The following is a 25,250-nucleotide window of genomic DNA, read 5'->3' on the forward strand; positions in this document are numbered from 1 at the left end:
CCGGACTCTTAATTTTCGTCACACCAGGAAGCTGCAGTACTTGGGCCTGACAATCGTCACCACACACCGCCGGTAAACTTAAGCCAAAATAGAAACAAAAGGTAAATAACAGATACAAAGCAACTAATTTGTGTGCACTCCAAATCAGCAACGATGTATGTTATAAATGAAACCTATGGAAAATAAGATTATAAACCGTGTATGCTTGTGATTAACAAATGCAACTGACAAACAGTTAAACTAAAACCATAAATAAACATGATTTACAAACTGTGTTTGTGTGTGTGTGTGTGTGTGTAAAAGGTGATACAGGTATATTACCACTCATGTGTGGCCACCACTCGGGCCGTCACATTGACACTGAACATACACTGCCTGTTCACCACCTCGATTTAACGAAGCAAACAGGTGATATGATCTGGCATCGCTGCAGCTGCTCAGGTCTAGGTTCAACAATGTTATGTTATTCCATACATTTTTTTTCTTCTTCCCTGATTGCATGGGCATATTCCAAGATAAAAATGCCAGGATTTATCAGGCTCAAATTGTAAAAAAGAAAGGTTCAGAGAGCATTAGATGTGATTTTTCACACATGGATTGGCCACCGCAGAGTCCATACTTTAACTCCGATGAGAATCTTTGGGATGTACTCTAGAAGACTATGTGAACAGTTCAACTCTCCCGTCATCAATATATAATCTCTCCGAAAAATGTATGCAACTCTGGATGGGAACAAATGTTACGACATTGCAGAAGCTTATCAGAACAATCAAAGCTAAAGACAGTCCAAAGAAATGTGTGTGTGTTTTTTTTTTTTTTTTTTTTTTTTTTGCACAGGCAGTGTACATTGGTCATGAAATGTACACTGCCTGTACATTTCAATGCTTTTGTTATGAATAAAAGAAACATAATTATAATAATTTTATAACGTGGTAACATTTACAATTTAATTCCACTTATTTTTACTTGATGTTTTCTACACACGTGGGTGAGTTAGACACATATATGAAGTATAAGAGATATACATTACCATAAACGAATAAGGCCACAATTTGTATTTCGTCTATCTATCATGTTTTTGGATGTTCTAAACTTACCGATAAGCGCATCCTGCCCCGTTTCTTTGTCTAACTTCCACGAGCAGGTCGCCGCCATTGTTGTCTTTTCTTCGGCTGATATTCACACGCAGACCTGCTCGTACAGCGACATCCAGCGGCTGAGAAAACTTTCTACTTTGAGCTGATTGGAAGATTGCTTTCTTAATAGAGCATTATCGCCATCTACTGTGTAGTATCAAATAGTATTTGGGGGCTTGTTCATTTTACGTGGTATGGGTCTAAAATGGACCAAGTTTGCCACGGTAACGGTTCTGTTCAAATGGAAATATATTTGGTTTGGTTTGATATATATTTCATTCCATTCAGTAGTTTATGTAACACAGGTGGCTCTTTCGGGAGTGTGTGTGTGTGTGTGTGTGTGTGTGTGTGTGTGTGCGTCGGGAAAATAATAGTGTAGGTGCCGGTTTGATTGGGCAGCGATTGCCAAGTGAAAGCATCCATTCTTCTGGGAGCAATTGATTGGGTGTGGTAATATACCTTTGCGGGGAGTATCGCGAGAACTTCTTCACGCGACTCAGAGCCTGCTGAGTAAGTGTTGTGACATCGCGAGAGTTACTCAGACGAGTAAAAGTTTTCAACGAGAAACATCGTCGTAACACTCGTGGTTATTTCCCCTGCTTTTTCGGGGCGTTACAAAGACACACTCATGTATGAAAATAAAATGCGTCTTTATTTAAAGGGCGTAATAAAGCGCTGTTTTAAAATTCGCATTATTTGAATTTCAGTTTGTTTCCACTGACATTCCAATACGTCACAGCGCTTCGGTGCTAGACAACGAGAGAAAGTTTGCATTTGTTTATGCGTTTGGTTGATGCGTTATCTCAAAGCGACTTGTAATCTACAATAAGTAGCTATTCAAAGTCTTTTCACGATCTACAGAGATAGTGTTTTTGACTGTTCTACCGGACATCATGTCATTTACTTCATCCGAGAGTGAAAATGTCCCTGACGACCCTCACAGGCCCAGAAGCGACACATTCTCCGCTGAGTTGGAACTTCGCAACAGCTTTGAATCGGACTCGAGGAGGCATGCTTTGACATCATGCATTGCATAAAAATGAGCTGCAGCCGCATGTTCATGCAGGACAGAGGATGTAATGACGGTTTGGGATTGCTGAGCGTTGGCGGCATCTCCTCTTGTGAAAGCCAAATCGTCCGCAGTCCTCCGATGTCCAGAACATCCCTCCATACATCCTACAAGGCTCTAGAAGCAGCAGGGCCTTCAGAAAGCATGGATTTCTGTAGTGACCACGAAGTGTCTTCTATCGAGTCTACATCTCTAGGAGTGTCACCTGCAGACTCTGTGGACAGCAGTACAGGTAACACTGAAATGTGGACCTGCACTACAGTATAAGAAGTATCTAGAAGCACTATAGAGTATAAAGTTCCCAAGTCTCTGTCTCATATTTAAGATTCCTTTACATTGTTGTATATTTTGCATAGAAGCAATTTTAGACCAATGAATGTAATACTCACGGGACATATTTATTAAAATGTAAAGTCCAAGTGAATGCTTCTTCGTTTCGTTTTAGAAATCCATGTCAGTCTAAGGAAGAAAGTGAAGAACAGGATCTGCTCATTCTTCAAGAGGACATGGAATGCTATAAAGCGTCCTTCGTTCAGTGTTGAAACACTGACAGAGCCGTTTACGCCTCCGTCAAATGACACAGATCTAGACGGTGCAGATTCAGCACGTCTTGCGGATCCTAGGCTGGCTGAATGGAGCTTTGACAGTGCCAACAACCCCTTTGAAGGAGGACGTGACAATAGCCTGGAACTGTTAAGCATTAGCAGTGAGGAACGAAGTTGGTCTCGGCAGAGTGGCCCTGCTAGAGAAGAGTGCGCATGTTCTGATCGTGAGAACACGTACGCAACAGAGTCTTCCATGAGCCTGAAGGAGCCGAGTGACGAAAGGCGCCTTCTGTGGAGAACAGCACAGGTAAGACCGAAAGTACAGTAAAACCTGGGACATTTGTGTAGATAGTAAATACCAGCACAGTGCACTGGCATATGCAAATGATTCAGTCTTTTTGAATGATTTTTAGAAAAACACCCCGGTTTGAGGAAAAGGATGAAGAAAGGGATTTCTTCAGTCTTTAAGAAAGCATGGAAGCCCTTAAAGTGGCCCTCCTTCTGCTGCTGCCGCGGGACCAGAGTTGAGCCATTTGTGCCTCTACAAGAGAACTCGGAGCCGAATCCAGAGCCAGCTGATCCCAAACCACACTTTGTTGCAGAGCCCTTTGGTTTCCAGCTGACTGATGGTAAGTCTGCTACCACGATTACTGTACCCTTCAGAAACAAACAAACAAAAAAGCATTTTATTAGTATTTCATTTTACTACTATTTTATTATAACATTGGTTGTTGTTGTTTGCGCGTGTACTTACGTATGTATGTGTGTATGTATCAGGAAGCTTTGGATTTTTGTGAACTGATTCCAACTACTGGGTTCATTGTGAAGACAGTGGCCACCTCAAGCCCACCACATCAGGATCAGTAGCCTTCGTCTAGCAGACCTGTGACCTGAAGTAGCACATACTTGGTCATATGGCCAAAGCAGGGTGCCAAGTTTCTAGCAGTATTTAGCTCTTAATATAACATGCGTTTTAAAGGTAAATGATTTATTGAAATGTATGCATTTGAAGTACACTGTATAATTTCATTAAGAAGGTTTAAGCTAGTATTTGTGAAATAATCTCCTAGTTTATTGCTATTATAATTGTACAAAAGCATTTCATTTAAATGGATGATGATGTTTAAAATGTTTTTATTTAATAAAATGTACATATAAAAATAATGTCTCTCTTTGTCTCTTACTTTTGGCTGCTCCAAAAGGTGAAATGCATCTCAGAAATGTTGAAGTTTAAATGTAAAGTCTGAATTAAAAAAAGAGTACAGGCCTAAATATCAATATATTGAGATGAGATTCATTGACGTTTATTTTAGAAAAATCATTATAATTTATTTAAAAATGCAACTTTACCTAAATAGTATAAGATGCAGTCCTTTTTGTGACAGGAAATAAAATAAAATTGAATTTCACTGAAATTTGCAATCATAATTTCCACAATAAAGAAAAAGGTTATGGACGATGGTGTGAGTTAAAAAAAATACTTGCTCCTATGTCACTTCTGGGGGGTTATCGCATGTCCTCTAAAGCTGATCGATTTCATGTGATAACCCCTGAAGACTCATAGGTTATGAGGAAGAGCCAGGATACATTAAAGAAAAAAAAAACCCTGAAATATGGTGCATATTTACTTTTTGGGTGAACTATTCCTTTAACAGAATCTGCTGCGCATTATTATTTCTAAAGATCAAAATTTATCAGACAAGATTTATAGATCAGGTCTGTCCGCTTGGTACAAATGTTATTTTTAAATTATCAAGAACAAAAGGACTGGAGATTTTTTTTTTTTTTTTTTTTTTTTTTAAGTTCTTTTTCAAAGAATGGGACAAAATCCACACACAGATCACACCTATGTGGAAAATTAAAGATTGTAATTAATGTACCTTTTTGGAACTGAAAAAAGTGAAATACTGGAAGATGGCAAGATGCACTCGAGTCCGTGATAAAGAGAGAGTTTCAGAAATTACCCACTCATTGGGCAGTGAGCGTCATCTCATTTTTACATGCGAGTAAAGCTGTAGACAGTTGGCATTGTACTTAAAAGAAAAATACATGAGCATTTTTTAATATTGAAAAATATTTGTGCATGAACACTAGCACACACCCATTACACAAGTACACTAGTGTTCTTTTTGTGTGATTCCTCTGTTTCTGGTTTGCAGGTAGTTTATGTGGTTTTGAGTATTGTAAATCACAGTACTTTGCTGGATATCTGATGAGCACACTACTGAGTGCACTGCAGCACTGCAGGGCATCGACTCCAAGACTGTGATCCTACTGGGAAAAGTTGCACTCTGGGTGATGGTTTTTGCATATGATAGATTTGTCCAGCATCACCATGGCACAGTGAGACGGAGAGGTTATCTGGACTTCTACAGACTGACCCGCAGAATAAAAACCTTCCACTGCTCATTCACTCTGCAGGTGAAAATATGTTTCGCATTATGTTAACATTCCACTCCTGGTCATTAAGTGGAAAAGTTGCTCATGCTAATCGAAGTACTCTTTCAGTCACATGTTAAATGCTTGTTAGGGTTCACAACTGACCACTAGATGGCAGCAGAAAAGCTATTATTGAATGTGAGGGACCGAGAAGTCAAAGACGAGGAACACCAGCAGTCACCAGAAAAAAAGAACTTTAATTAAACTCAAAGAAGTACCTTTACAAAAACAAACCAGGCAGACAGAGACAGACCAACAACAACAACAACAACAACAACAACAAAAAAAAGCCACCAAAATGGACAACACAACAGCTTATAAAGAGAAAGATGGGCCCATTACAAATTAAAAGAAACACTAAATCAGTGGTTTTCAACCTGTGGGCCGCGGCCCCCCAGTGGGCCGCAACGGTATTGCAGGGGGCCGCCAGTTATTATCAATAGAAATAATAATTGCTAATGTACGTAAAAATGTGTAGTAATAATTAAATATCATAATTAATTAAATAAAAAAATAATAATAAACTGTTACTATCGTTCACTATTCCAGGTCGTTGATTGGTTTAAAAACAACCCGCCGATTTAGGCTATGTAACATATTTTTGCTGCATACATTTATTTTTTTTTTTAATTTTTTTGCAGTGGGCATGGAAACATATGTGTTTGGTTGTGTGGGCTGTGAGTTAAAAAGGTTGGGAACCACTGCACTAAATCATCCCCAGAGAACCTAACCCATAACCAAACAACATAAATAGACAACCAAATATAATTAATAAAATCAGCTACTTTTCCTTTCTTGCCCCCCCCCGACCATCTCTCTGAATGGTATGTCCAGGAGAACCATTCCCCTTAAATTCCCAGTTTCCACCCGGACTCTTAATTTTCGTCACACCAGGAAGCTGCAGTACTTGGGCCTGACAATCGTCACCACACACACCCGGTAAACTTAAGCCAAAATAGAAACAAAGGTAAATAACAGATACAAAGCAACTAATTTGTGTGCACTCCAAATCAGCAACGATGTATGTTATAAATGAAACCTATGGAAAATAAGATTATAAACCGTGTATGCTTGTGATTAACAAATGCAACTGACAAACAGTTAAACTAAAACCATAAATAAACATGATTTACAAACTGTGTTGTGTGTGTGTGTGTGTGTAAAAGGTGATACAGGTATATTACCACTCATGTGTGGCCACCACTCGGGCCGTCACATTGACACTGAACATACACTGCCTGTTCACCACCTCGATTTAACGAAGCAAACAGGTGATATGATCTGGCATCGCTGCAGCTGCTCAGGTCTAGGTTCAACAATGTTATGTTATTCCATACATTTTTTTTTTCTTCCCTGATTGCATGGGCATATTCCAAGATAAAAATGCCAGGATTTATCAGGCTCAAATTGTAAAAAAGAAAGGTTCAGAGAGCATTAGATGTGATTTTTCACACATGGATTGGCCACCGCAGAGTCCATACTTTAACTCCGATGAGAATCTTTGGGATGTACTCTAGAAGACTATGTGAACAGTTCAACTCTCCGTCATCTCTTGGCGAAAAATGTATGCAACTCTGGATGGGAACAAATGTTACGACATTGCAGAAGCTTATCAGAACAATCAAAGCTAAAGACAGTCCAAAAAAATGTGTGTGTGAGTGTGAGTGTGTTTTTTTTTTTTTTTTTTTTTTTTTTTTTTGCACAGGCAGTGTACATTGGTCATGAAATGTACACTGCCTGTACATTTCAATGCTTTTGTTATGAATAAAAGAAAAATAATTATAATAATTTTATAACGTGGTAACATTTACAATTTAATTCCACTTATTTTTACTTGATGTTTTCTACACACGTGGGTGAGTTAGACACATATATGAAGTATAAGAGATATACATTACCATAAACGAATAAGGCCACAATTTGTATTTCGTCTATCTATCATGTTTTTGGATGTTCTAAACTTACCGATAAGCGCATCCTGCCCCGTTTCTTTGTCTAACTTCCACGAGCAGGTCGCCGCCATTGTTGTCTTTTCTTCGGCTGATATTCACACGCAGACCTGCTCGTACAGCGACATCCAGCGGCTGAGAAAACTTTCTACTTTGAGCTGATTGGAAGATTGCTTTCTTAATAGAGCATTATCGCCATCTACTGTGTAGTATCAAATAGTATTTGGGGCTTGTTCATTTTACGTGGTATGGGTCTAAAATGGACCAAGTTTGCCACGGTAACGGTTCTGTTCAAATGGAAATATATTTGGTTTGGTTTGATATATATTTCATTCCATTCAGTAGTTTATGTAACACAGGTGGCTCTTTTGTGTGTGTGTGTGTGTGTGTGTGTGTGTGTGTGCGTCGGGGAAAATAATAGTGTAGGTGCGGTTTGATTGGGCAGCGATTGCCAAGTGAAAGCATCCATTCTTCTGGGAGCAATTGATTGGGTGTGGTAATATACCTTTGCGGGGAGTATCGCGAGAACTTCTTCACGCGACTCAGAGCCTGCTGAGTAAGTGTTGTGACATCGCGAGAGTTACTCAGACGAGTAAAAGTTTTCAACGAGAAACATCGTCGTAACACTCGTGGTTATTTCCCCCTGCTTTTTCCGGGGCGTTACAAAGACACACTCATGTATGAAAATAAAATGCGTCTTTATTTAAAGGGCGTAATAAAGCGCTGTTTTAAAATTCGCATTATTTGAATTTCAGTTTGTTTCCACTGACATTCCAATACGTCACAGCGCCGGTGCTAGACAACGAGAGAAAGTTTGCATTTGTTTATGCGTTTGGTTGATGCGTTATCTCAAAGCGACTTGTAATCTACAATAAGTAGCTATTCAAAGTCTTTTCACGATCTACAGAGATAGTGTTTTTGACTGTTCTACCGGACATCATGTCATTTACTTCATCCGAGAGTGAAAATGTCCCTGACGACCCTCACAGGCCCAGAAGCGACATTCTCCGCTGAGTTGGAACTTCGCAACAGCTTTGAATCGGACTCCGAGGAGGCATGCTTTGACATCATGCATTGCATAAAATGAGCTGCAGCCGCATGTTCATGCAGGACAGAGGATGTAATGACGGTTTGGGATTGCTGAGCGTTGGCGGCATCTCCTCTTGTGAAAGCCAAATCGTCCGCAGTCCTCCGATGTCCAGAACATCCCTCCATACATCCTACAAGGCTCTAGAAGCAGCAGGGCCTTCAGAAAGCATGGATTTCTGTAGTGACCACGAAGTGTCTTCTATCGAGTCTACATCTCTAGGAGTGTCACCTGCAGACTCTGTGGACAGCAGTACAGGTAACACTGAAATGTGGACCTGCACTACAGTATAAGAAGTATCTAGAAGCACTATAGAGTATAAAGTTCCCAAGTCTCTGTCTCATATTTAAGATTCCTTTACATTGTTGTATATTTTGCATAGAAGCAATTTTAGACCAATGAATGTAATACTCACGGGACATATTTATTAAATGTAAAGTCCAAGTGAATGCTTCTTCGTTTTCGTTTTAGAAATCCATGTCAGTCTAAGGAAGAAAGTGAAGAACAGGATCTGCTCATTCTTCAAGAGGACATGGAATGCTATAAAGCGTCCTTCGTTCAGTGTTGAAACACTGACAGAGCCGTTTACGCCTCCGTCAAATGACACAGATCTAGACGGTGCAGATTCAGCACGTCTTGCGGATCCTAGGCTGGCTGAATGGAGCTTTGACAGTGCCAACAACCCCTTTGAAGGAGGACGTGACAATAGCCTGGAACTGTTAAGCATTAGCAGTGAGGAACGAAGTTGGTCTCGGCAGAGTGGCCCTGCTAGAGAAGAGTGCGCATGTTCTGATCGTGAGAACACGTACGCAACAGAGTCTTCCATGAGCCTGAAGGAGCCGAGTGACGAAGAGGCGCCTTCTGTGGAGAACAGCACAGGTAAGACCGAAAGTACAGTAAAACCTGGGACATTTGTGTAGATAGTAAATACCAGCACAGTGCACTGGCATATGCAAATGATTCAGTCTTTTGAATGATTTTTAGAAAAACACCCGGTTTGAGGAAAAGGATGAAGAAAGGATTTCTTCAGTCTTTAAGAAAGCACGGAAGCCCTTAAAGTGGCCCTCCTTCTGCTGCTGCCGCGGGACCAGAGTTGAGCCATTTGTGCCTCTACAAGAGAACTCGGAGCCGAATCCAGAGCCAGCTGATCCCAAACCACACTTTGTTGCAGAGCCCTTTGGTTTCCAGCTGACTGATGGTAAGTCTGCTACCACGATTACTGTACCCTTCAGAAACAAACAAACAAAAAGCATTTTATTAGTATTTCATTTTACTACTATTTTATTATAACATTGGTTGTTGTTGTTTTTGCGCGTGTACTTTACGTATGTATGTGTGTATGTATCAGGAAGCTTTGGATTTTTGTGAACTGATTCCAACTACTGGGTTCATTGTGAAGACAGTGGCCACCTCAAAGCCCACCACATCAGGATCAGTAGCCTTCGTCTAGCAGACCTGTGACCTGAAGTAGCACATACTTGGTCATATGGCCAAAGCAGGGTGCCAAGTTTCTAGCAGTATTTAGCTCTTAATATAACATGCGTTTTAAAGGTAAATGATTTATTGAAATGTATGCATTTGAAGTACACTGTATAATTTCATTAAGAAGGTTTAAGCTAGTATTTGTGAAATAATCTCTCCTAGTTTATTGCTATTATAATTGTACAAAAGCATTTCATTTAAATGGCTGATGATGTTTAAAATGTTTTTATTTAATAAAATGTACATATAAAAATAATGTCTCTCTTTGTCTCTTACTTTTGGCTGCTCCAAAAGGTGAAATGCATCTCAGAAATGTTGAAGTTTAAATGTAAAGTCTGAATTAAAAAAAGAGTACAGGCCTAAATATCAATATATTGAGATGAGATTCATTGACGTTTATTTTAGAAAAATCATTATAATTTATTTAAAAATGCAACTTTACCTAAATAGTATAAGATGCAGTCCTTTTTGTGACAGGAAATAAAATAAAATTGAATTTCACTGAAATTTGCAATCATAATTTCCACAATAAAGAAAAAGGTTATGGACGATGGTGTGAGTTAAAAAAAATACTTGCTCCTATGTCACTTCTGGGGTTATCGCATGTCCTCTAAAGCTGATCGATTTCATGTGATAACCCCTGAAGACTCATAGGTTATGAGGAAGAGCCAGGATACATTAAAGAAAAAAAAAACCCTGAAATATGGTGCATATTTACTTTTTGGGTGAACTATTCCTTTAACAGAATCTGCTGCGCATTATTATTTCTAAAGATCAAAATTTATCAGACAAGATTTATAGATCAGGTCTGTCCGCTTGGTACAAATGTTATTTTTAAATTATCAAGAACAAAAGGACTGAGATTTTTTTTTTTTTTTTTTTTAAGTTCTTTTTCAAAGAATGGGACAAAATCCACACACAGATCACACCTATGTGGAAAATTAAAGATTGTAATTAATGTACCTTTTTGGAACTGAAAAAAGTGAAATACTGGAAGATGGCAAGATGCACTCGAGTCCGTGATAAAGAGAGAGTTTCAGAAATTACCCACTCATTGGGCAGTGAGCGTCATCTCATTTTTACATGCGAGTAAAGCTGTAGACAGTTGGCATTGTACTTAAAAGAAAAATACATGAGCATTTTTTAATATTGAAAAATATTTGTGCATGAACACTAGCACACACCCATTACACAAGTACACTAGTGTTCTTTTTGTGTGATTCCTCTGTTTCTGGTTTGCAGGTAGTTTATGTGGTTTTGAGTATTGTAAATCACAGTACTTTGCTGGATATCTGATGAGCACACTACTGAGTGCACTGCAGCACTGCAGGGCATCGACTCCAAGACTGTGATCCTACTGGGAAAAGTTGCACTCTGGGTGATGGTTTTTGCATATGATAGATTTGTCCAGCATCACCATGGCACAGTGAGACGGAGAGGTTATCTGGACTTCTACAGACTGACCCGCAGAATAAAAAACCTTCCACTGCTCATTCACTCTGCAGGTGAAAATATGTTTCGCATTATGTTAACATTCCACTCCTGGTCATTAAGTGGAAAAGTTGCTCATGCTAATCGAAGTACTCTTTCAGTCACATGTTAAATGCTTGTTAGGGTTCACAACTGACCACTAGATGGCAGCAGAAAAGCTATTATTGAATGTGAGGGACCGAGAAGTCAAAGACGAGGAACACCAGCAGTCACCAGAAAAAAAAAGAACTTTAATTAAACTCAAAGAAGTACCTTTACAAAAACAAACCAGGCAGACAGAGACAGACCAACAACAACAACAACAACAACAACAACAACAAAAAAAAGCCACCAAAATGGACAACACAACAGCTTATAAAGAGAAAGATGGGCCCATTACAAATTAAAAGAAACACTAAATCAGTGGTTTTCAACCTGTGGGCCGCGGCCCCCCAGTGGGCCGCAACGGTATTGCAGGGGGGCCGCCAGTTATTATCAATAGAAATAATAATATTGCTAATGTACGTAAAAATGTGTAGTAATAATTAAATATCATAATTAATTAAATAAAAAAAATAATAATAAACTGTTACTATCGTTCACTATTCCAGGTCGTTGATTGGTTTAAAAACAACCCGCCCGATTTAGGCTATGTAACATATTTTTGCATACATACATTTACATTTTTTTAATTTTTTTGCAGTGGGCCGCGGAAACATATGTGTTTGGTTGTGTGGGCTGTGAGTTAAAAAAGGTTGGGAACCACTGCACTAAATCATCCCCAGAGAACCTAACCCATAACCAAACAACATAAATAGACAACCAAATATAATTAATAAAATCAGCTACTTTTCCTTTCTTGCCCCCGACCATCTCTCTGAATGGTATGTCCAGGGAGAACCATTCCCCTTAAATTCCCAGTTTCACCCGGACTCTTAATTTTTCGTCACACCAGGAAGCTGCAGTACTTGGGCCTGACAATCGTCACCACACACCGCCGGTAAACTTAAGCCAAAATAGAAACAAAGGTAAATAACAGATACAAAGCAACTAATTTGTGTGCACTCCAAATCAGCAACGATGTATGTTATAAATGAAACCTATGGAAAATAAGATTATAAACCGTGTATGCTTGTGATTAACAAATGCAACTGACAAACAGTTAAACTAAAACCATAAATAAACATGATTTACAAACTGTGTGTGTGTGTGTGTGTGTGTAAAAGGTGATACAGGTATATTACCACTCATGTGTGGCCACCACTCGGGCCGTCACATTGACACTGAACATACACTGCCTGTTCACCACCTCGATTTAACGAAGCAAACAGGTGATATGATCTGGCATCGCTGCAGCTGCTCAGGTCTAGGTTCAACAATGTTATGTTATTCCATACATTTTTTTCTTCTTCCCTGATTGCATGGGCATATTCCAAGATAAAAATGCCAGGATTTATCAGGCTCAAATTGTAAAAAAGAAAGGTTCAGAGAGCATTAGATGTGATTTTTCACACATGGATTGGCCACCGCAGAGTCCATACTTTAACTCCGATGAGAATCTTTGGGATGTACTCTAGAAGACTATGTGAACAGTTCAACTCTCCCGTCATCAATATATAATCTTGGCGAAAAATGTATGCAACTCTGGATGGGAACAAATGTTACGACATTGCAGAAGCTTATCAGAACAATCAAAGCTAAAGACAGTCCAAAGAAATGTGTGTGTGAGCCTTTTTTTTTTTTTTTTTTTTTTGCACAGGCAGTGTACATTGGTCATGAAATGTACACTGCCTGTACATTTCAATGCTTTTGTTATGAATAAAAGAAACATAATTATAATAATTTTATAACGTGGTAACATTTACAATTTAATTCCACTTATTTTTACTTGATGTTTTCTACACACACGTGGGTGAGTTAGACACATATATGAAGTATAAGAGATATACATTACCATAAACGAATAAGGCCACAATTTGTATTTCGTCTATCTATCATGTTTTTGGATGTTCTAAACTTACCGATAAGCGCATCCTGCCCCGTTTCTTTGTCTAACTTCCACGAGCAGGTCGCCGCCATTGTTGTCTTTTCTTCGGCTGATATTCACACGCAGACCTGCTCGTACAGCGACATCCAGCGGCTGAGAAAACTTTCTACTTTGAGCTGATTGGAAGATTGCTTTCTTAATAGAGCATTATCGCCATCTACTGTGTAGTATCAAATAGTATTTGGGGGCTTGTTCATTTTACGTGGTATGGGTCTAAAATGGACCAAGTTTGCCACGGTAACGGTTCTGTTCAAATGGAAATATATTTGGTTTGGTTTGATATATATTTCATTCCATTCAGTAGTTTATGTAACACAGGTGGCTCTTTCGGGAGTGTGTGTGTGTGTGTGTGTGTGTGTGTGTGTGTGTGTGTGTGAGCGTCGGGGAAAATAATAGTGTAGGTGCCGGTTTGATTGGGCAGCGATTGCCAAGTGAAAGCATCCATTCTTCTGGGAGCAATTGATTGGGTGTGGTAATATACCTTTGCGGGGAGTATCGCGAGAACTTCTTCACGCGACTCAGAGCCTGCTGAGTAAGTGTTGTGACATCGCGAGAGTTACTCGTACGAGTAAAAGTTTTCAACGAGAAACATCGTCGTAACACTCGTGGTTATTTCCCCCTGCTTTTTCCGGGGCGTTACAAAGACACACTCATGTATGAAAATAAAATGCGTCTTTATTTAAAGGGCGTAATAAAGCGCTGTTTTAAAATTCGCATTATTTGAATTTCAGTTTGTTTCCACTGACATTCCAATACGTCACAGCGCTTCGGTGCTAGACAACGAGAAAGTTTGCATTTGTTTATGCGTTTGGTTGATGCGTTATCTCAAAGCGACTTGTAATCTACAATAAGTAGCTATTCAAAGTCTTTTCACGATCTACAGAGATAGTGTTTTTGACTGTTCTACCGGACATCATGTCATTTACTTCATCCGAGAGTGAAAATGTCCCTGACGACCCTCACAGGCCCAGAAGCGACACATTCTCCGCTGAGTTGGAACTTCGCAACAGCTTTGAATCGGACTCCGAGGAGGCATGCTTTGACATCATGCATTGCATAAAAATGAGCTGCAGCCGCATGTTCATGCAGGACAGAGGATGTAATGACGGTTTGGGATTGCTGAGCGTTGGCGGCATCTCCTCTTGTGAAAGCCAAATCGTCCGCAGTCCTCCGATGTCCAGAACATCCCTCCATACATCCTACAAGGCTCTAGAAGCAGCAGGGCCTTCAGAAAGCATGGATTTCTGTAGTGACCACGAAGTGTCTTCTATCGAGTCTACATCTCTAGGAGTGTCACCTGCAGACTCTGTGGACAGCAGTACAGGTAACACTGAAATGTGGACCTGCACTACAGTATAAGAAGTATCTAGAAGCACTATAGAGTATAAAGTTCCCAAGTCTCTGTCTCATATTTAAGATTCCTTTACATTGTTGTATATTTTGCATAGAAGCAATTTTAGACCAATGAATGTAATACTCACGGGACATATTTATTAAATGTAAAGTCCAAGTGAATGCTTCTTCGTTTTCGTTTTAGAAATCCATGTCAGTCTAAGGAAGAAAGTGAAGAACAGGATCTGCTCATTCTTCAAGAGGACATGGAATGCTATAAAGCGTCCTTCGTTCAGTGTTGAAACACTGACAGAGCCGTTTACGCCTCCGTCAAATGACACAGATCTAGACGGTGCAGATTCAGCACGTCTTGCGGATCCTAGGCTGGCTGAATGGAGCTTTGACAGTGCCAACAACCCCTTTGAAGGAGGACGTGACAATAGCCTGGAACTGTTAAGCATTAGCAGTGAGGAGGCGAAGTTGGTCTCGGCAGAGTGGCCCTGCTAGAGAAGAGTGCGCATGTTCTGATCGTGAGAACACGTACGCAACAGAGTCTTCCATGAGCCTGAAGGAGCCGAGTGACGAAGAGGCGCCTTCTGTGGAGAACAGCACAGGTAAGACCGAAAGTACAGTAAAACCTGGGACATTTGTGTAGTAGATAGTAAATACCAGCACAGTGCACTGGCATATGCAAATGATTCAGTCTTTTGAATGATTTTTAGAAAAACACCCCGGTTTGAGGAAAAGGATGAAGAAAGGGATTTCTTCAGTCTTTAAGAAAGCACGGAAGCCCTTAAAGTGGCCCTCCTTCTGCTGCTGCCGCGGGACCAGAGTTGAGCCATTTGTGCCTCTACAAGAGAACTCGGAGCCGAATCCAGAGCCAGCTGATCCCAAACCACACTTTGTTGCAGAGCCCTTTGGTTTCCAGCTGACTGATGGTAAGTCTGCTACCACGATTACTGTACCCTTCAGAAACAAACAAACAAAAAGCATTTTATTAGTATTTCATTTTACTACTATTTTATTATAACATTGGTTGTTGTTGTTTGCGCGTGTACTTACGTATGTATGTGTGTATGTATCAGGAAGCTTTGGATTTTTGTGAACTGATTCCAACTACTGGGTTCATTGTGAAGACAGTGGCCACCTCAAGCCCACCACATCAGGATCAGTAGCCTTCGTCTAGCAGACCTGTGACCTGAAGTAGCACATACTTGGTCATATGGCCAAAGCAGGGTGCCAAGTTTCTAGCAGTATTTAGCTCTTAATATAACATGCGTTTTAAAGGTAAATGATTTATTGAAATGTATGCATTTGAAGTACACTGTATAATTTCATTAAGAAGGTTTAAGCTAGTATTTGTGAAATAATCTCCTAGTTTATTGCTATTATAATTGTACAAAAGCATTTCATTTAAATGGATGATGATGTTTAAAATGTTTTTATTTAATAAAATGTACATATAAAAATAATGTCTCTCTTTGTCTCTTACTTTTGGCTGCTCCAAAAGGTGAAATGCATCTCAGAAATGTTGAAGTTTAAATGTAAAGTCTGAATTAAAAAAAGAGTACAGGCCTAAATATCAATATATTGAGATGAGATTCATTGACGTTTATTTTAGAAAAATCATTATAATTTATTTAAAAATGCAACTTTACCTAAATAGTATAAGATGCAGTCCTTTTTGTGACAGGAAATAAAATAAAATTGAATTTCACTGAAATTTGCAATCATAATTTCCACAATAAAGAAAAAGGTTATGGACGATGGTGTGAGTTAAAAAAAATACTTGCTCCTATGTCACTTTCTGGGGGTTATCGCATGTCCTCTAAAGCTGATCGATTTCATGTGATAACCCCTGAAGACTCATAGGTTATGAGGAAGAGCCAGGATACATTAAAGAAAAAAAAAACCCTGAAATATGGTGCATATTTACTTTTTGGGTGAACTATTCCTTTAACAGAATCTGCTGCGCATTATTATTTCTAAAGATCAAAATTTATCAGACAAGATTTATAGATCAGGTCTGTCCGCTTGGTACAAATGTTATTTTTAAATTATCAAGAACAAAAGGACTGGAGATTTTTTTTTTTTTTTAAGTTCTTTTTCAAAGAATGGGACAAAATCCACACACAGATCACACCTATGTGGAAAATTAAAGATTGTAATTAATGTACCTTTTTGGAACTGAAAAAAGTGAAATACTGGAAGATGGCAAGATGCACTCGAGTCCGTGATAAAGAGAGAGTTTCAGAAATTACCCACTCATTGGGCAGTGAGCGTCATCTCATTTTTACATGCGAGTAAAGCTGTAGACAGTTGGCATTGTACTTAAAAGAAAAATACATGAGCATTTTTTAATATTGAAAAATATTTGTGCATGAACACTAGCACACACCCATTACACAAGTACACTAGTGTTCTTTTTGTGTGATTCCTCTGTTTCTGGTTTGCAGGTAGTTTATGTGGTTTTGAGTATTGTAAATCACAGTACTTTGCTGGATATCTGATGAGCACACTACTGAGTGCACTGCAGCACTGCAGGGCATCGACTCCAAGACTGTGATCCTACTGGGAAAAGTTGCACTCTGGGTGATGGTTTTTGCATATGATAGATTTGTCCAGCATCACCATGGCACAGTGAGACGGAGAGGTTATCTGGACTTCTACAGACTGACCCGCAGAATAAAAAACCTTCCACTGCTCATTCACTCTGCAGGTGAAAATATGTTTCGCATTATGTTAACATTCCACTCCTGGTCATTAAGTGGAAAAGTTGCTCATGCTAATCGAAGTACTCTTTCAGTCACATGTTAAATGCTTGTTAGGGTTCACAACTGACCACTAGATGGCAGCAGAAAAGCTATTATTGAATGTGAGGGACCGAGAAGTCAAAGACGAGGAACACCAGCAGTCACCAGAAAAAAAGAACTTTAATTAAACTCAAAGAAGTACCTTTACAAAAACAAACCAGGCAGACAGAGACAGACCAACAACAACAACAACAACAACAACAACAAAAAAAGCCACCAAAATGGACAACACAACAGCTTATAAAGAGAAAGATGGGCCCATTACAAATTAAAAGAAACACTAAATCAGTGGTTTTCAACCTGTGGGCCGCGGCCCCCCAGTGGGCCGCAACGGTATTGCAGGGGGGCCGCCAGTTATTATCAATAGAAATAATAATATTGCTAATGTACGTAAAAATGTGTAGTAATAATTAAATATCATAATTAATTAAATAAAAAAAATAATAATAAACTGTTACTATCGTTCACTATTCCAGGTCGTTGATTGGTTTAAAAACAACCCACGATTTAGGCTATGTAACATATTTTTGCTGCATACATTTACATTTTTTTTTTTAATTTTTTTGCAGTGGGCCGAGGAAACATATGTGTTTGGTTGTGTGGGCTGTGAGTTAAAAAAGGTTGGGAACCACTGCACTAAATCATCCCCAGAGAACCTAACCCATAACCAAACAACATAAATAGACAACCAAATATAATTAATAAAATCAGCTACTTTTCCTTTCTTGCCCCCGACCATCTCTCTGAATGGTATGTCCAGGAGAACCATTCCCCTTAAATTCCCAGTTTCCACCCGGACTCTTAATTTTCGTCACACCAGGAAGCTGCAGTACTTGGGCCTGACAATCGTCACCACACACCGCCGGTAAACTTAAGCCAAAATAGAAACAAAGGTAAATAACAGATACAAAGCAACTAATTTGTGTGCACTCCAAATCAGCAACGATGTATGTTATAAATGAAACCTATGGAAAATAAGATTATAAACCGTGTATGCTTGTGATTAACAAATGCAACTGACAAACAGTTAAACTAAAACCATAAATAAACATGATTTACAAACTGTGTGTGTGTGTGTGTGTGTAAAAGGTGATACAGGTATATTACCACTCATGTGTGGCCACCACCACTCGGGCCGTCACATTGACACTGAACATACACTGCCTGTTCACCACCTCGATTTAACGAAGCAAACAGGTGATATGATCTGGCATCGCTGCAGCTGCTCAGGTCTAGGTTCAACAATGTTATGTTATTCCATACATTTTTTCTTCTTCCCTGATTGCATGGGCATATTCCAAGATAAAAATGCCAGGATTTATCAGGCTCAAATTGTAAAAAGAAAGGTTCAGAGAGCATTAGATGTGATTTTTCACACATGGATTGGCCACCGCAGAGTCCATACTTTAACTCCGATGAGAATCTTTGGGATGTACTCTAGAAGACTATGTGAACAGTTCAACTCTCCCCATCAATATACTCTGGATGTATGCAACTCTGGATGGAACAAATGTTACGACATTGCAGAAGCTTATCAGAACAATCAAAGCTAAAGACAGTCCAAAGAAATGTGTGTGTGTGTGAGCCTTTTTTTTTTTTTTTTTTTGCACAGGCAGTGTATATTGGTCATGAAATGTACACTGCCTGTACATTTCAATGCTTTTGTTATGAATAAAAGAAAAATAATTATAATAATTTTATAACGTGGTAACATTTACAATTTAATTCCACTTATTTTTACTTGATGTTTTTTACACACGTGGGTGAGTTAGACACATATATGAAGTATAAGAGATATACATTACCATAAACGAATAAGGCCACAATTTGTATTTCGTCTATCTATCATGTTTTTGGATGTTCTAAACTTACCGATAAGCGCATCCTGCCCCGTTTCTTTGTCTAACTTCCACGAGCAGGTCGCCGCCATTGTTGTCTTTTCTTCGGCTGATATTCACACGCAGACCTGCTCGTACAGCGACATCCAGCGGCTGAGAAAACTTTCTACTTTGAGCTGATTGGAAGATTGCTTTCTTAATAGAGCATTATCGCCATCTACTGTGTAGTATCAAATAGTATTTGGGGCTTGTTCATTTTACGTGGTATGGGTCTAAAATGGACCAAGTTTGCCACGGTAACGGTTCTGTTCAAATGGAAATATATTTGGTTTGGTTTGATATATATTTCATTCCATTCAGTAGTTTATGTAACACAGGTGGCTCTTTGGCTGTGTGTGGTGTGTGTGTGTGTGTGTGTGAGCGTCGGGAAAATAATAGTGTAGGTGCCGGTTTGATTGGGCAGCGATTGCCAAGTGAAAGCATCCATTCTTCTGGGAGCAATTGATTGGGTGTGGTAATATACCTTTGCGGGAGTATCGCGAGAACTTCTTCACGCGACTCAGAGCCTGCTGAGTAAGTGTTGTGACATCGCGAGAGTTACTCGTGACGAGTAAAAGTTTTCAACGAGAAACATCGTCGTAACACTCGTGGTTATTTCCCCCTGCTTTTTCCGGGGCGTTACAAAGACACACTCATGTATGAAAATAAAATGCGTCTTTATTTAAAGGGCGTAATAAAGCGCTGTTTTAAAATTCGCATTATTTGAATTTCAGTTTGTTTCCACTGACATTCCAATACGTCACAGCGCTTCGGTGCTAGACAAACGAGAGAAAGTTTGCATTTGTTTATGCGTTTGGTTGATGCGTTATCTCAAAGCGACTTGTAATCTACAATAAGTAGCTATTCAAAGTCTTTTCACGATCTACAGAGATAGTGTTTTTGACTGTTCTACCGACATCATGTCATTTACTTCATCCGAGAGTCAAAATGTCCCTGACGACCCTCACAGGCCCAGAAGCGACACATTCTCCGCTGAGTTGGAACTTCGCAACAGCTTTGAATCGGACTCCGAGGAGGCATGCTTTGACATCATGCATTGCATAAAAATGAGCTGCAGCCGCATGTTCATGCAGGACAGAGGATGTAATGACGGTTTGGGATTGCTGAGCGTTGGCGGCATCTCCTCTTGTGAAAGCCAAATCGTCCGCAGTCCTCCGATGTCCAGAACATCCCTCCATACATCCTACAAGGCTCTAGAAGCAGCAGGGCCTTCAGAAAGCATGGATTTCTGTAGTGACCACGAAGTGTCTTCTATCGAGTCTACATCTCTAGGAGTGTCACCTGCAGACTCTGTGGACAGCAGTACAGGTAACACTGAAATGTGGACCTGCACTACAGTATAAGAAGTATCTAGAAGCACTATAGAGTATAAAGTTCCCAAGTCTCTGTCTCATATTTAAGATTCCTTTACATTGTTGTATATTTTGCATAGAAGCAATTTTAGACCAATGAATGTAATACTCACGGGACATATTTATTAAATGTAAAGTCCAAGTGAATGCTTCTTCGTTTTTGTTTTAGAAATCCATGTCAGTCTAAGGAAGAAAGTGAAGAACAGGATCTGCTCATTCTTCAAGAGGACATGGAATGCTATAAAGCGCCCTTCGTTCAGTGTTGAAACACTGACAGAGCCGTTTACGCCTCCGTCAAATGACACAGATCTAGACGGTGCAGATTCAGCACGTCTTGCGGATCCTAGGCTGGCTGAATGGAGCTTTGACAGTGCCAACAACCCCTTTGAAGGAGGACGTGACAATAGCCTGGAACTGTTAAGCATTAGCAGTGAGGAACGAAGTTGGTCTCGGCAGAGTGGCCCTGCTAGAGAAGAGTGCGCATGTTCTGATCGTGAGAACACGTGCACGCAACAGAGTCTTCCATGAGCCTGAAGGAGCCGAGTGACGAAGAGGCGCCTTCTGTGGAGAACAGCACAGGTAAGACCGAAAGTACAGTAAAACCTGGGACATTTGTGTAGATAGTAAATACCAGCACAGTGCACTGGCATATGCAAATGATTCAGTCTTTTTGAATGATTTTTAGAAAAACACCCCGGTTTGAGGAAAAGGATGAAGAAAGGGATTTCTTCAGTCTTTAAGAAAGCACGGAAGCCCTTAAAGTGGCCCTCCTCTGCTGCTGCCTGGGACCAGAGTTGAGCCATTTGTGCCTCTACAAGAGAACTCGGAGCCGAATCCAGAGCCAGCTGATCCCAAACCACACTTTGTTGCAGAGCCCTTTGGTTTCCAGCTGACTGATGGTAAGTCTGCTACCACGATTACATTGTACCCTTCAGAAACAAACAAACAAAAAGCATTTTATTAGTATTTCATTTTACTACTATTTTATTATAACATTGGTTGTTGTTGTTTTTGCGTGTACTTACGTATGTATGTGTGTATGTATCAGGAAGCTTTGGATTTTTGTGAACTGATTCCAACTACTGGGTTCATTGTGAAGACAGTGGCCACTCAAGCCCACCACATCAGGATCAGTAGCCTTCGTCTAGCAGACCTGTGACCTGAAGTAGCACATACTTGGTCATATGGCCAAAGCAGGGTGCCAAGTTTCTAGCAGTATTTAGCTCTTAATATAACATGCGTTTTAAAGGTAAATGATTTATTGAAATGTATGCATTTGAAGTACACTGTATAATTTCATTAAGAAGGTTTAAGCTAGTATTTGTGAAATAATCTCCTAGTTTATTGCTATTATAATTGTACAAAAGCATTTCATTTAAATGGATGATGATGTTTAAAATGTTTTTATTTAATAAAATGTACATATAAAAATAATGTCTCTCTTTGTCTCTTACTTTTGGCTGCTCCAAAAGGTGAAATGCATCTCAGAAATGTTGAAGTTTAAATGTAAAGTCTGAATTAAAAAAGAGTACAGGCCTAAATATCAATATATTGAGATGAGATTCATTGACGTTTATTTTAGAAAAATCATTATAATTTATTTAAAAATGCAACTTTACCTAAATAGTATAAGATGCAGTCCTTTTTGTGACAGGAAATAAAATAAAATTGAATTTCACTGAAATTTGCAATCATAATTTCCACAATAAAGAAAAAGGTTATGGACGATGGTGTGAGTTAAAAAAAATACTTGCTCCTATGTCACTTCTGGGGTTATCGCATGTCCTCTAAAGCTGATCGATTTCATGTGATAACCCTGAAGACTCATAGGTTATGAGGAAGAGCCAGGATACATTAAAGAAAAAAAACCCTGAAATATGGTGCATATTTACTTTTTGGGTGAACTATTCCTTTAACAGAATCTGCTGCGCATTATTATTTCTAAAGATCAAAATTTATCAGACAAGATTTATAGATCAGGTCTGTCCGCTTGGTACAAATGTTATTTTTAAATTATCAAGAACAAAAGGACTGGAGTTTTTTTTTTTTTTTTTTTTTTTTTTTTTAAGTTCTTTTTCAAAGAATGGGACAAAATCCACACACAGATCACACCTATGTGGAAAATTAAAGATTGTAATTAATGTACCTTTTTGGAACTGAAAAAAGTGAAATACTGGAAGATGGCAAGATGCACTCGAGTCCGTGATAAAGAGAGAGTTTCAGAAATTACCCACTCATTGGGCAGTGAGCGTCATCTCATTTTTACATGCGAGTAAAGCTGTAGACAGTTGGCATTGTACTTAAAAAAGAAAAATACATGAGCATTTTTTAATATTGAAAAATATTTGTGCATGAACACTAGCACACACCCATTACACAAGTACACTAGTGTTCTTTTTGTGTGATTCCTCTGTTTCTGGTTTGCAGGTAGTTTATGTGGTTTTGAGTATTGTAAATCACAGTACTTTGCTGGATATCTGATGAGCACACTACTGAGTGCACTGCAGCACTGCAGGGCATCGACTCCAAGACTGTGATCCTACTGGGAAAAGTTGCACTCTGGGTGATGGTTTTTGCATATGATAGATTTGTCCAGCATCACCATGGCACAGTGAGACGGAGAGGTTATCTGGACTTCTACAGACTGACCCGCAGAATAAAAAACCTTCCACTGCTCATTCACTCTGCAGGTGAAAATATGTTTCGCATTATGTTAACATTCCACTCCTGGTCATTAAGTGGAAAAGTTGCTCATGCTAATCGAAGTACTCTTTCAGTCACATGTTAAATGCTTGTTAGGGTTCACAACTGACCACTAGATGGCAGCAGAAAAGCTATTATTGAATGTGAGGGACCGAGAAGTCAAAGACGAGGAACACCAGCAGTCACCAGAAAAAAAAAGAACTTTAATTAAACTCAAAGAAGTACCTTTACAAAAACAAACCAGGCAGACAGAGACAGACCAACAACAACAACAACAACAACAAAAAAAAGCCACCAAAATGGACAACACAACAGCTTATAAAGAGAAAGATGGGCCCATTACAAATTAAAAGAAACACTAAATCAGTGGTTTTCAAACTGTGGGCCATGGCCCCAGTGGGCCGCAACGGTATTGCAGGGGGCCGCCAGTTATTATCAATAGAAATAATAATATTGCTAATGTACGTAAAAATGTGTAGTAATAATTAAATATCATAATTAATTAAATAAAAAAATAATAATAAACTGTTACTATGCGTTCACTATTCCAGGTCGTTGATTGGTTTAAAAACAACCACACGATTTAGGCTATGTAACATATTTTTGCTGCATACATTTACATTTTTTTTTTTTAAATTTTTTGCAGTGGGTCATGAAACATATGTGTTTGGTTGTGTGGGCTGTGAGTTAAAAAGGTTGGGAACCACTGCACTAAATCATCCCCAGAGAACCTAACCCATAACCAAACAACATAAATAGACAACCAAATATAATTAATAAAATCAGCTACTTTTTCCTTTCTTGCCCCCGACCATCTCTCTGAATGGTATGTCCAGGAGAACCATTCCCCTTAAATTCCCAGTTTCCACCCGGACTCTTAATTTTCGTCACACCAGGAAGCTGCAGTACTTGGGCCTGACAATCGTCACCACACACCGCCGGTAAACTTAAGCCAAAATAGAAACAAAGGTAAATAACAGATACAAAGCAACTAATTTGTGTGCACTCCAAATCAGCAACGATGTATGTTATAAATGAAACCTATGGAAAATAAGATTATAAACCGTGTATGCTTGTGATTAACAAATGCAACTGACAAACAGTTAAACTAAAACCATAAATAAACATGATTTACAAACTGTGTTGTGTGTGTGTGTGTGTGTAAAAGGTGATACAGGTATATTACCACTCATGTGTGGCCACCACTCGGGCCGTCACATTGACACTGAACATACACTGCCTGTTCACCACCTCGATTTAACGAAGCAAACAGGTGATATGATCTGGCATCGCTGCAGCTGCTCAGGTCTAGGTTCAACAATGTTATGTTATTCCATACATTTTTTTCTTCTTCCCTGATTGCATGGGCATATTCCAAGATAAAAATGCCAGGATTTATCAGGCTCAAATTGTAAAAAAGAAAGGTTCAGAGAGCATTAGATGTGATTTTTCACACATGGATTGGCCACCGCAGAGTCCATACTTTAACTCCGATGAGAATCTTTGGGATGTACTCTAGAAGACTATGTGAACAGTTCAACTCTCCCGTCACTCTGGATGGGAACAAATGTTACGACATTGCAGAAGCTTATCAGAACAATCAAAGCTAAAGACAGTCCAAAGAAATGTGTGTGTGTGTGTTTTTTTTTTTTTTTTTTTTTTTTTTTTTTTGCACAGGCAGTGTACATTGGTCATGAAATGTACACTGCCTGTACATTTCAATGCTTTTGTTATGAATAAAAGAAAAATAATTATAATAATTTTATAACGTGGTAACATTTACAATTTAATTCCACTTATTTTTACTTGATGTTTTCTACACACGTGGGTGAGTTAGACACATATATGAAGTATAAGAGATATACATTACCATAAACGAATAAGGCCACAATTTGTATTTCGTCTATCTATCATGTTTTTGGATGTTC

The 25,250-nt window shown here is 39.1% G+C and overlaps 3 protein-coding genes and 1 long non-coding RNA gene across 5 annotated transcripts; 3 read left to right on the top strand and 1 right to left on the bottom strand.

Moving 5' to 3' along the window:
• Nucleotides 1–2,145: 2,145 nt before the first annotated feature.
• On the top strand, nucleotides 2,146–3,078 carry LOC122342786. The gene is made up of 2 exons (XM_043236902.1): nucleotides 2,146–2,437; nucleotides 2,651–3,078. Exons 1-2 carry the CDS (start codon nucleotides 2,161–2,163, stop codon nucleotides 3,076–3,078), a joined length of 705 nt encoding a protein of 234 aa, XP_043092837.1. The 5' UTR covers nucleotides 2,146–2,160.
• A 188-nt stretch (nucleotides 3,079–3,266) lies between these two features.
• On the bottom strand, nucleotides 3,267–7,360 carry LOC122345585. Of its 2 annotated transcripts, none has more exons than XR_006251013.1 (3): nucleotides 7,155–7,360; nucleotides 3,505–3,640; nucleotides 3,267–3,407 (listed from the first exon to the last, which is right to left on the bottom strand). It is a non-coding gene; the product is annotated as an uncharacterized LOC122345585 (long non-coding RNA). The 2 variants fall into 2 exon arrangements; XR_006251014.1 differs by lacking the exon at nucleotides 7,155–7,360 and adding an exon at nucleotides 3,935–4,049.
• An 876-nt stretch (nucleotides 7,361–8,236) lies between these two features.
• On the top strand, nucleotides 8,237–9,145 carry LOC122345576. The gene is made up of 2 exons (XM_043239840.1): nucleotides 8,237–8,483; nucleotides 8,697–9,145. The coding sequence occupies exons 1-2, from the start codon at nucleotides 8,237–8,239 to the stop codon at nucleotides 9,143–9,145; spliced, it is 696 nt and encodes a 231-aa protein (XP_043095775.1).
• An 11,021-nt stretch (nucleotides 9,146–20,166) lies between these two features.
• On the top strand, nucleotides 20,167–23,156 carry LOC122342793. The gene is made up of 5 exons (XM_043236914.1): nucleotides 20,167–20,575; nucleotides 20,789–21,016; nucleotides 21,136–21,198; nucleotides 21,438–21,518; nucleotides 23,047–23,156. Exons 1-5 carry the CDS (start codon nucleotides 20,167–20,169, stop codon nucleotides 23,154–23,156), a joined length of 891 nt encoding a protein of 296 aa, XP_043092849.1.
• The last annotated feature ends 2,094 nt before the right edge of the window (nucleotides 23,157–25,250 follow it).

This window comes from Puntigrus tetrazona, chromosome 1, assembly GCF_018831695.1.
Source record: "Puntigrus tetrazona isolate hp1 chromosome 1, ASM1883169v1, whole genome shotgun sequence".
NCBI classification, from domain to species: domain Eukaryota; kingdom Metazoa; phylum Chordata; class Actinopteri; order Cypriniformes; family Cyprinidae; genus Puntigrus; species Puntigrus tetrazona.

Excerpts from the sequence above, each read along its gene's own strand:
- LOC122342793 (XM_043236914.1), top strand. The coding sequence starts at position 20,167 with ATGTCATTTACTTCATCCGAGAGTCAAAATGTCCCTGACGACCCTCAC. Across the intron at positions 20,576-20,788 it reads CTCTGTGGACAGCAGTACAG|AAATCCATGTCAGTCTAAGG; the intron begins GTAACACTGAAA and ends TTTTTGTTTTAG. Across the intron at positions 21,519-23,046 it reads TGGTTTCCAGCTGACTGATG|GTAGTTTATGTGGTTTTGAG; the intron begins GTAAGTCTGCTA and ends TCTGGTTTGCAG.
- LOC122345576 (XM_043239840.1), top strand. The coding sequence starts at position 8,237 with ATGTTCATGCAGGACAGAGGATGTAATGACGGTTTGGGATTGCTGAGC. Across the intron at positions 8,484-8,696 it reads CTCTGTGGACAGCAGTACAG|AAATCCATGTCAGTCTAAGG; the intron begins GTAACACTGAAA and ends TTTTCGTTTTAG.
- LOC122342786 (XM_043236902.1), top strand. The coding sequence starts at position 2,161 with ATGCATTGCATAAAAATGAGCTGCAGCCGCATGTTCATGCAGGACAGA. Across the intron at positions 2,438-2,650 it reads CTCTGTGGACAGCAGTACAG|AAATCCATGTCAGTCTAAGG; the intron begins GTAACACTGAAA and ends GTTTCGTTTTAG.